General features: G+C 60.9%; 1 protein-coding gene across 5 annotated transcripts; it reads left to right on the forward strand.

Moving 5' to 3' along the window:
- The first annotated feature begins 6,100 nt into the window (after positions 1 to 6,100).
- LOC123122837 (beta-glucosidase BoGH3B) lies at positions 6,101 to 10,769 on the forward strand. 5 transcript variants are annotated; one of them, XM_044543197.1, is made up of 7 exons: positions 6,101 to 6,403; positions 8,101 to 8,661; positions 8,764 to 8,909; positions 9,004 to 9,247; positions 9,334 to 9,438; positions 9,528 to 9,710; positions 9,816 to 10,769. In XM_044543197.1, the coding sequence occupies exons 2-7, from the start codon at positions 8,140 to 8,142 to the stop codon at positions 10,506 to 10,508; spliced, it is 1,893 nt and encodes a 630-aa protein (XP_044399132.1). In that variant the 5' UTR covers positions 6,101 to 6,403; positions 8,101 to 8,139; the 3' UTR covers positions 10,509 to 10,769. The 5 variants fall into 5 exon arrangements, with proteins under 5 accessions (XP_044399132.1, XP_044399131.1, XP_044399134.1 ...); XM_044543196.1 differs by lacking the exon at positions 6,101 to 6,403 and adding an exon at positions 6,448 to 6,605; XM_044543199.1 differs by lacking the exon at positions 6,101 to 6,403 and adding an exon at positions 6,709 to 7,113.
- The last annotated feature ends 365 nt before the right edge of the window (positions 10,770 to 11,134 follow it).

The following is an 11,134-nucleotide window of genomic DNA, read 5'->3' on the forward strand; positions in this document are numbered from 1 at the left end:
TCTCCACTCGCTCCCATGCCAACGCCACCAGGGAAGCACCACGGCGTGACCACAGACGCGGAGGCGGCCGACCTCTGCTCGCCAGGGCTTTCCCTGGCAGAGCACCTCCGCTCCGCCGCCTCCAATCCCGAGGACTTGGGCCATCGCCGCCAGGCAGCGCCGTCACACCACCCCGCCTCCTCGCCTCCGCTGCCAACCTCGCCGATCTCCGCCGCTCCTCCAAGCCTTCTGCTATGCGCCGATGCAGACCCCTGCTTCCCCGCGCCGCCGTTCGCTCCCCCGCCTGCGCCGCCCAACAGATGTCTCGCCTCCGCGCGAAGGGAGCCCATCAGGGCGCGCCACCCTCACCGAGCTCCGCCGCTCCTCCAAGCCTCCTGCTATGCGCCGGTGCAGACCCCTGCTTCCCCGCGCCGCCGTTCGCTCCCCCGCCTCCGCCGCCCAGCAGATGTCTCGCCTCCGCGCGAAGGGAGCCCATCGGGGCGCGCCACCCTCACAGAGCTCTGCCGCTCCTCCAAGGCTCCTGCTATGCGCCGGTGCAGACCCCTGCTTCCCCGCGCCGCCGTTCGCTCCCCCGCCTGCGCCGCCCAGCAGATGTCTCGCCTCCGTGCGAAGGGAGCCCATCGGGGGGGAGGCGCCATCCTCACCGAGCTCCGCCACTCCTCCAAGCCTCCTGCTATGCGCCGGTGCAGACCCCTGCTTCCCCGCGCCGTCGTTCGCTCCCCCGCCTGCGCCGCCCAGCAGATGTCTCGCCTCCACGCGAAGGGAGCCCATCGGGGCACGCCACCCTCACCGAGCTCCGCCGCTCCTCCAAGGCTCCTGCTATGCGCCGGTGCAGACCCCTGCTTTCCTGCGCCGCCGTTCGCTCCCCCGCCTGCGCCTCCCACCAGATGTCTCGCCTCCGCGCGAAGGGAGCCCATTGGGGCGCGCCACCCTCACCGAGCTCCGCCGCTCCTCCAAGGCTCCTGCTATGCGCCGGTGAAGACCCCTGCTTCCCCGCGCCGCCGTTCGCTTCCACGCCTGCGCCGCCCAGCAGATGTCTCGCCTCTGCGCGAAGGGAGCCCATCGGGGGCGCGCCACCCTCACCGAGCTCCGCCGCTCCTCCAAGCCTCCTGCTATGCGCCGGTGCAGACGCCTGCTTCCCCGTGCCGCCGTTCTCTCCCTCGCCTGCGCCGTCCAACAGATCTCTCGCCTCCGCGCGAAGGAGCCCATCGGGGGCGCGCCACCCTCACCGAGCTTCGCCGCTCCTCCAAGCCTCCTGCTATGCGGCGGTGCAGATCCCTGCTTCCCCGCGCCGCCGTTCGCTCCCCCGCCTGCGCCGCCCAGCAGATGTCTCGCCTCCGCGCGAAGGGAGCCCATCGGGGGCGCGCCACCCTCACCTAGCTCCGCCGCTCCTCCAAGCCTCCTGCTATGCGCTGGTGCAGACCCCTGCTTCCCCGCGCCGCCGTTTGCTCCCCCGCCTGCGCCGCCCAGCAGATGTCTCGCCTCCGCGCGAAGGGAGCCCATCGGGCGCGCCACCCTCACCGAGCTCCGCCCCTCCTTCAAGCCTCCTGCTATGCGCAGGTGCAGACCCCTGCTTCCCCGCGCCGCCGTTCGCTCCCCCGCCTGTGCCGCCCAGTAGATGTCTCGCCTCCGCGCGAAGGGAGCCCATCGGGGCGCGCCACCCTCACCCGCCGCCATCGACGTCCGGGCGCGGCCACCACTGCCGGCGATGGCGGCTGCTGCGGCCTGAGGAGGGAGATCCGCTAGGTTTTTTGCTAGGGTTTGGTGGCCCTCTGGAGCGGCCCGCGCGAGCCGCCTGGGAGGTCGGGCGGGGAAAGTTATTTTGGACGATATGAACTTGTATTCTCCCGAGGTATTTGAATAAGGAGGCAACAATTTCAACTGAAAAAAGAAAGATGTAGACAACGGTTGGAACTTGCTCTCACACAGGAAGAAGTGTAGGTATAGAGAAAGCAAAAATTTGATCGTTACTCATAAAGTACAAGGGAAATATTTCGAAAACTATGGACGCGTTCAAACATTTGAATGGCCAGAAGGAAAGAAACGTTTTTCAGAAGTGTGGAGTACAGCCGGTAATACCGTGTTGTCCAACAACCCTCTCAGAGCATCTCCAGCCATTGGCCCCCCAGGCGGCGATTTTACGCGCCCCCTGGGGGCGAGCCGGCGCTAGATTGGCCCCTGGGGCCGACCTAGCTCCCAGTCACGCCCCCAGGCGCCGCCCCCCCCAAGTCGCGCAATTTCAAACTTGGCCATTCCCGTTCACAAAAGACACCACAAGTCCGGCGATCTGCGGCCACAGTTCGGCGATCGGATAAATAGTTCGGCGTACAAAAAAAGAAAGGACGCGTGCGCAACGCATCACACGGCGGGGTCGGCCTCCGGCGTCGGCGGAGTCGGCGTGCGCGGGCTCGGCGGTGTCGGAGCTGCTTCTGTGCTGGGCGGCGTCGGCTCGGCCTCTGTGCTGCTGGGCGTCGTGGAGGCATCATCGCTCGGGTTTGGCGGCGGCGGCGGTGTGGGCGTGGGGGTTGGCGGTGCCGTCGACGGCAGCTGGTTCAAGTTGAGGCTGCGCTCCGCCATGTACCACGCCTTGAGCTTCTCGTCGCTGCTCTGGAGCATGTCCGCCCCGCCCATCAGAAAAGCCAGGTCGGTGTTCCTCTTCTTCGCGGCGGCGTTGATCCGGTGTAGGTCGAGCTTGACGGCGCTGTTGGTCATCAACGCCAACCACCGCGCCTCAGTCTTGTCTTCACACAGGGTGGCCCGAGCCTATGCGTCGGCGAGGCAATGCTCGATGGACTCCTGCACACGCGCGGTAGCCGTGTCGGCGTGTTTCCCCTTCTTGGCCCCTTTGTTGTCGTCCGGTCGCCCTTCTGACGCTCCCGGCGTTGGCGCGTCCGGCTTGTAGGTCTCCTTGGCCTTGGCGAGGGTGCGCCGGACATCCGCCCACTTCTCACACTTCTCGATCAACGCGAAGACGTGGAGGTACTTGAATTCTTGATCGCCGCAGTCTTGGCGGTACATGGCGAACATGCGCAGCAGCTGCGCCGAGCAACAAACAGTTGGTGTGCACGCACGGCGAAGAGAAGTGGGAGACCGGCGTGCCATACCTGATCCTCAGTGCTGGCGCCGCTCTCGGGGCGAGCCGCGATCTCCTCGACGATCCCATGCCATTTGTTGCACACCGCCTGGATGAGCCCCCAATGGTTCGCCATTGCCTTCGACCCGCGCTGCATGTAGACGCCTTTGAAGTAGGGGTCGACGAGCTTCCACTCGTCGAACTCAGCCTTGATGCGCTCCCAATACGTCTCAATGCTCTGGTTCGTGCCGGTGGTCGGGTCGAGGCAGACGACTTTCCACGCTTCGGCGAGACATTCCTGCTCCATGGACGCCCACTTGATGCGCGGCTCGCCGGTCCTGGCCGCCCCCTTCTTCTTCTTCTTGCGTCTCCTCGCCGGAACAGGCGCCGGCTCCTCCTCCTCGTCCTCCTCCTCCTGCTCGTCCGGCTCCTCCTCGCCGTACTCGAGCTCGCCGTCCATGCCGCCGCTGAGGTCCACCATGTCGTCCTGGGTAGTGAACCCGGGGGACGCGGCGGCCGTGCCGAGCCTGCCGTGATGATGTCCTTCATGTCGGCTTCGGTCGCGTCGGTGTCGCCGAGGTGCGACGTGGAAGCTTGCGAGAATGGCAGCGCGCCACGGCGGAGATGGGGCGTCGGGGAGGACGCGTAGGCCGGAGGCGAGTAGTTGTATGGAGGGTACTGCACGCCGGCGAAGGCGAGCGAGGGCGTGTGCTGGGCTGGGTGTCCATGGGGGAAGGTGACGTTGGGGTTGAACCCCCCGTGCGCGTCGCCGTCGGCGTAGCCCAGCGACGGCGTGCATCCCCAGGGTTGCGGCGAGGACGAGAAGCCGGCCGAGGAGCCGACGCTTTGCTGGCTCCAGGGCGCGTACTGGGCGTGGCCACCGGGTGGATTCATCATCCCCGCGCGAGCCGCCTCGGCTTGCTCCGCCGCCACTGCCGCCGCCGCGAGCGCCGCGCTGTCCTGGGCCTTCTTGGCGTTGGCCCTGTTCCGCCGGTCGGTGGTCACAACCTCCCTGCGCTGAACTTCCGCCCTCCAGTCGGCGTTGGACATGCCCGGTGGCTTGGATGGCGGCGCCCTCGGCTTCCTCTGCTTCGGCTGGGCGACGGCGGCGGTCGCAGCTGTTGCGGCGCGGGGGATCACGTACTTCTTCGATGGCATGGCGGCCGGCTGGGAGGCGAGCGGGAGGGAGATTGGCGGGAGGAATGGAGAGAATGAGAGGGAAGTGGGAGGAAAGCGGGAAGAAACGGCGGGAAAAGGCTCTCAACTCATCGACAGAGCGGCCCCACGCCATTTTTCGCTTGTGCCGGCGCCCCGAGGCGCCCCCCCCCCCCCCCCCCAGCGCGCCGGGTTCGGCTCGGGTGTGCCGGCTGTTATTTCGGCCCAACCCGGCGAAAAACAGACTCGTGGGGGCGTGACTGGGCCGATTTTCACTCGCCGGCACTAAAAAATCGCCTGGGAAGGGCCTGTTGGGGGCGCGGCTGGAGATACTCTCAAAGACACAATGCTCAAAAGCGAGTGTGGCGGCAGCGGTGCATCAATGCATCCGCAGTATTATCTTCATGTCGCCAATTACAGTTTTTTTTCTTCTTCTTTTCTTCCAGCCGGCCTTTGATCAGTACTTGTATGACATTTTCAGCGTTGATACCATTGATGTTTTCAGCCTGGCACTTGATTTCCCATCATCTAAAACAGTTTCCCCAAGGGGCGGAGCTACGACGTACTATTGGGAGCATTAGGTTTGTAGCTGGTAGCTTGCTTGTTGGAGAGGAGAGGGGAGTATATTTTGGTATTGGTTCATAAACATGAGCCCAGGCTGCCATAAATATAGAAACGAATCAAAAGCAATCATGAATGAACAACGTATACTACATCCCTGTATCTCTTTTACTATATGAGTTTGCCGGCCCAGCCAGCTGCTTTCCTGCATTTATTTCTGGGTAATGCCCGGTTTTGAAGGTAGGGCAATATAAGAAAAACGCAAACATGAAACTAGACCAAAGGGGACAAGGTGCGACATATGCGATATGCCTCGACTCTAAAACCCACGAATCCTTCCAAATGGCAGTTTGGAAGGCTTTTGAAATAGGAGAAATGTTCATACATTGGCCAAGACTTTTCACGTCTCAACTCACACCGTACACGCAACTTGTCGTCTGCACTGCTCGCGGTCGTGAAATGTATCCTCATACTTGCTACAGTAGTAGCGTTTTTCTCGTAAACACGCACGCATGCATTCTTGCCCCCGGTCGCCCCATCTTCTCCAGTCCAGTCCACGGTCATAACTATCTTTTGGATTCTCCAGTACAACCCCATTAATTAGTCCAGCACAGCATAGATAACCACGAACGGCCAAAGGGTTTCTCACCGCCCAAAGTTCCCAACGTTGGGAAAATTAAAACAGCCAGGCGCACGTTACAAACCCTTCGGCATGCGTCCAAATTAAGAAAGAAGAAATGCGCTCCATCTTCTCCTCCTTTTAGCGAGAAAAATGCACCAAAAAATCAAGAAAAATCAGATCCGTCCAGCACGGGACAGATGGCACAGTGGGGACTATGAAGAAGCATAGGGATCTGCTAGGCTGTCGTACAAGATCATCCCAAGAGAAAAAAGGGCGCTGGCCGGCCGGCCCTAGTCGCCCCAACGTCTGTTTGTTTGTTTCGCCGGGATTGGTTACCGTTGGCCCTCGCCTCGCCTCGTGCTCCCACGCGATGGAATGGAACAAAGAAAAGCATCGGACCCGGACGGACGGCGAGCGCGAGCAACATGGCGGTCACGCACCCCCAGGGCCCATTCATTCATCATCGCCGGCCCCAGCTGGCCAGCCGTCCGTTGCCAGGCGGGCGGCTGGGATGCGCGCCCCGAACCCCGAGCCGAACGTTGGGGATTAATCACTAATCTAATCGGCCCGAGTAGTACCTCTCCGCTGCGCTTTCCCTGCGTCCCTGTCTGTCCCGCTGCGTGCCGTTTCCTTTCTTCACCGATCGATCAATGCAATGCTGCTATAAAATCACACTCTCCGAACTGCTGGTCCATCATCCCTCCCTCCCGTACCTAGCCGTTGCCCGCCCACATCTTCTCCCTCCTCCGGCCTCCTCCTCCTCCTGCCATTGTTGCTTGCTTGCTTCGGTTGCTTGCTTGACTGCAAGTTGTGGCCGGGTTTCAAGGCAGGTGGGAGAATCTTGCACGAAAGGTAGATCAGATAGGTGGCGGTGGAATAGTGGATAGAAAGATAGGCACAGAGGTTCGGGCGTCGCTGTCGGACTCGGATCCGACCTGACTCATCGCCGTCGTCCTCAGCCGCACACCGGTCGCCGTCGCTTCTAATCTCCGGTAAGTAACTAACCCCACCGCCGCTATTTATACCCACCGCTACCCTATTCCAGTTCCCCTGCATACCAACATTCATCCTTGCTTTCAACCAACCAATCAATCGCCCCTCTCGTCTTCCCGCTGCCGCATCCCCTCCTCCTCCTTTACCGCCTTCGTTTTCGACCGCATGCTGGGCGTCATGGCGAGCAAGCTGCTAGCCAGAGTAAGTTGGTCAGTTCACGAGTCCGTTAGTTCGCTCGCAGGGCCTCCCCAGTCCCCACACACTTGGTCACTTTTGTTTCTTGCGATTCTCTGGGCAGTCCCCAAACAATGCGATGGCTGCTGGCTGCTGCGGCCGTCCCCGTTGTTTTCAGTTCGGCCTCTGCCGGAAGAGGACAACCGGCTCGCCGGATGATTGCCAAAATACCAATCATCAAAGGCGGGCGGGGTGGGGGGAGGGCCAGAGCAGAGCAGAGCAGAGGAGGACATTGTTTTCGGTTGCATTGCAATGGCGGCTTCCGTTTTGCATGACCACCCTCATCTCACACCCCAACCACTCCTTGATCGACCGCCCTTATCGCCGGCGCCAGACCGGGTTATATAAAGGGGACGGAAGGAGAAGGGCAGGGGAAAGAGCACGCCTCGTCGTCGTCGCCTCTTCTTCCCGTCCACCCTAGCTACCCTCGCTCTGCCGTGCCGGTGGCACACGAGCACCACCGCCGCCCTTTCCGGTAAGAGACTCATGCCAGCCAGCCAGCCACGGTGGTTTCTTGCGACCTCGTCCCGTGCCTCGTGCCAAAAACAAGGCGTGCCTCTTGCTGGAAGCATTTAGTGTGTGCTTGGACTCCAACTGTTTGTCCAAGGGCGCCGGCCATTCACGCGGCTTGGATTTTCTCTCGCGGGAGGTTCCGAAATTCCCAATCGGTTGCAACAAACGCATTGAATCTGGGTGCTTCACCACCCCAGTACTTCACCACCCCCCCCCCCCCCCCCCCCCCCCCCACCCCCTACCTCTCATACGAATAGTGCTCTCCCTCCCCTCCCCTGTTCCTGCAAGCGCTCATACGTTTCTGCAGCATTTGCAAAGGGCCCGGCGCAAGGCAACCTGCTCACTGTAGCTGCTGCCTGGCCTCTTCTTCCTCCGCTCGCCTCTGGTGATCGTACTTTCATGGCTTTGTTCCTTCACATTAGCTTCAAAGTAATCTTGTAGCTCAGCGTTTAGTTCTCTTTTGCTGTTGTTGGATTGCGATTTGGAGCTGTAGATTTCTGATATTCCATTAGACGTCCTTGCAAGCTTTAATTTGTTCCCAGCACTATACGTTCCGCGAATATTGCACTATACGTTCTCTTCCGTGCAACCAAAACATGCTGCTCTGCTCTGCCAAACTAAGCAGCGGAAAACAACGCTTAAACTAACACCCCGCTCCCACGATCGCAACTCAACTTGGGAGTAAACAAACCATCCCGCCGGTGCGGTGGTTGCCAAAAACAATCCGCACGCGATGATGATGCCCCGGCGCGGCCCGCTGCCATGGCTCCTCGCATCACTCAGCCTCGGCGCCCCGGGCTGCTCTCGCCGCTGACCGCAACCGTTGACGTTGACCCCACGCCGCGCCATGGCCGACGGGCTCGCCTGCCGTCTCCGGTCAGGCGTCCTCTCGCCACTGGAGGAAGGTCTCGCCGCCATACTCATCACGTCGCTGCAATGTTTCGCGCAGGTCAGGCGGCTCCTGCCCCCGCTCCTGCGCCGGCACAGGATGGCGCTGCTCACGGCGCCCGCGGTCTTCGCGGCCCTCCTGCTCTTCTGGGCCGTGCTCGGCGGCACCGACGCCGACTACGTGCTGTACAAGGACGCCACCAAGCCCGTGGAGGACCGCGTGGCTGACCTCCTGGGGCGGATGACGCTGGCGGAGAAGATCGGGCAGATGACCCAGATCGAGCGGCTCGTGGCCACGCCGGACGTGCTCCGGGACAACTTCATCGGCAGCCTGCTCAGCGGCGGCGGCAGCGTGCCGCGCAAGGGCGCCACGGCCAAGGAGTGGCAGGACATGGTGGACGGCTTCCAGCGGGCCTGCATGTCCACGCGCCTCGCCATCCCCATGATCTACGGCATCGACGCCGTCCACGGCCAGAACAACGTCTACGGCGCCACCATCTTCCCCCACAACGTCGGCCTCGGCGCCACCCGGGACCCTTACCTCGTGAAGAGGATCGGCGAGGCCACCGCGCTCGAAGTCAGGGCCACCGGCATCCAGTACGCCTTCGCGCCATGCATCGCGGTGAGTCTTCTCTCCTGGACATCAATGTCAGCGGCATTTCGAATTTTGGATCTCGGCGAGCCATGCTGAATTTTTGTTGTTTCGATTTCTGTTCTTGAACAGGTGTGCAGAGATCCGAGGTGGGGGCGGTGCTACGAGAGCTACAGCGAGGATCGCCGGATCGTGCAGTCCATGACGGAGCTCATCCCGGGCCTTCAGGGCGACGTGCCCAAGGGCTTCACCAGCGGCATGCCCTTCGTCGCCGGAAAGTAAGATCCAGTCCATCAACACTTCGACACTAGAGAAATGCCACTATGCAGTCTGACATGTGATTGATGAGTACAAATTTTGTGTTGAATGCAGGAACAAGGTGGCAGCCTGCGCGAAGCACTTTGTGGGCGACGGCGGCACGGTGGACGGCATTAACGAGAACAACACCATCATCAACCGCGAGGGCCTGATGAACATCCACATGCCGGCGTACAAGAACGCCATGGACAAGGGCGTCTCCACTGTCATGATCTCCTACTCCAGCTGGAACGGCGTCAAGATGCACGCCAACCAAGACCTCGTCACCGGATACCTCAAGGACACGCTCAAATTCCAGGTAAAAAAACAAAAATCAAATTCAAGTTTAGCTTGGACTCTTCAGATGTTGAGATGCTCATCGCCATTGTCGCATCTTGTTTGCAGGGCTTCGTGATCTCGGACTGGGAGGGTATTGACAGGATCACCACCCCTGCGGGATCTGACTACTCCTACTCGGTCAAGGCTTCCATTCTTGCCGGCCTTGACATGGTGAGCACCACTTTCTTCCCTGTGAATGCAGCAATGGTGCTTGATGCTGGCTGGCCAGGCTGAGATATAAGATTCTTGTGATGTTGCAGATCATGGTGCCCAACAACTACCAGCAGTTCATCAGCATCCTGACTGGCCACGTCAACAGCGGCGTGATCAACATGAGCAGGATCGACGACGCCGTGACCCGGATTCTGCGGGTCAAGTTCACCATGGGCCTCTTCGAGAACCCCTACGCTGACCCTGCCATGATGGAGCAGCTAGGAAAGCAGGTACTGAACAAACTCCGATGCTGAAAAATTCAGAAACTCCCTTCAGCTTGGGCATGGTGATTCTGAACTCTGAAGACTGATCTTCCTACTTGATTTGGAATGCAGGAGCACAGGGATCTGGCGAGGGAGGCGGCGAGGAAGTCGCTGGTGCTCCTGAAGAACGGCAAGACCGCGACCGACGCGCCGCTGCTGCCGCTGCCCAAGAAGGCGCCCAAGATCCTGGTCGCCGGGAGCCACGCCGACAACCTGGGATACCAGTGCGGCGGGTGGACGATCGAGTGGCAGGGCGACACGGGCCGCACCACCGTGGGCACCACCATCCTGGACGCCGTGAAGGCCGCCGTGGACCCGTCGACGGTCGTGGTGTTCGCCGAGAACCCCGACGCGGAGTTCGTCAAGGGCGGCGGCTTCTCCTACGCGATCGTGGCGGTGGGCGAGCACCCGTACACGGAGACCAAGGGCGACAACCTGAACCTGACCATCCCGGAGCCCGGGCTGAGCACCGTGGAGGCGGTGTGCGGCGCCGTGCGGTGCGCGACGGTGCTCATCAGCGGCCGGCCCGTGGTGGTGCAGCCGCTGCTGGCGGCCTCGGACGCGCTGGTGGCGGCGTGGCTCCCCGGCTCGGAGGGGCAGGGCGTCACCGACGCGCTGTTCGGGGACTACGGGTTCACCGGGAAGCTGCCGCGGACGTGGTTCAAGTCGGTGGACCAGCTGCCGATGAACGTCGGCGACAAGCACTACGACCCGCTCTTCCCGCTCGGCTACGGGCTCACCACCAAAGGGACGAAGCAGTACTAGGCTAGGCTGCTTCACATAGTAGAAGACAGCACCATTAATGAATGGAGATAGGAAACTGGGACATGAACCGTAGGTTCTTGCCTCCCGCCATGGCTGCCGATCGACTCCTTTCGCTCGGTTGGCTTATTCTATTACTACTGCTATTCTTTCTACTTTCTTTGTTGCTGGTTGATCTGGTGTATGCTGAGTGAGATCTCACTCTGGAGCAAGCAATATATATCCAATCGATGAGCTCCATGCAACACCGGCTGGATTTAATCACGTGAATCGTCCAAATTTTATCGTGTGCTCGCATAAAAAAAGCTATGCACCCATGGCACCAATGAACCGCATGGTTCGGTCCTACAAGCGCTCGTAGGTCCGAACCATGCGGCCCATCCAATTCTTGATAGGGACAAAGCCAGGAATTTTTGACAGGGGCTTTCTTTTAAAAAAATTAGTTAACCAAACTTTATTCAAGCAAATTCCACAGAAAGTTTGGTTATCGGGTTGGATGAGCCACAGACGGGGACCCCTATCTAAGGAAAGCGAATACTTGCAGCTCTGGACCCCCTGCCACATGCAATGATGACACACATCTCTAAAGAAGCAAGTCTTTGGCGAGCGAGAGCCCCTCGCGACAGCTG

The sequence above is a fragment of the Triticum aestivum genome, chromosome 5D, assembly GCF_018294505.1.
Source record: "Triticum aestivum cultivar Chinese Spring chromosome 5D, IWGSC CS RefSeq v2.1, whole genome shotgun sequence".
Taxonomy (NCBI): domain Eukaryota; kingdom Viridiplantae; phylum Streptophyta; class Magnoliopsida; order Poales; family Poaceae; genus Triticum; species Triticum aestivum.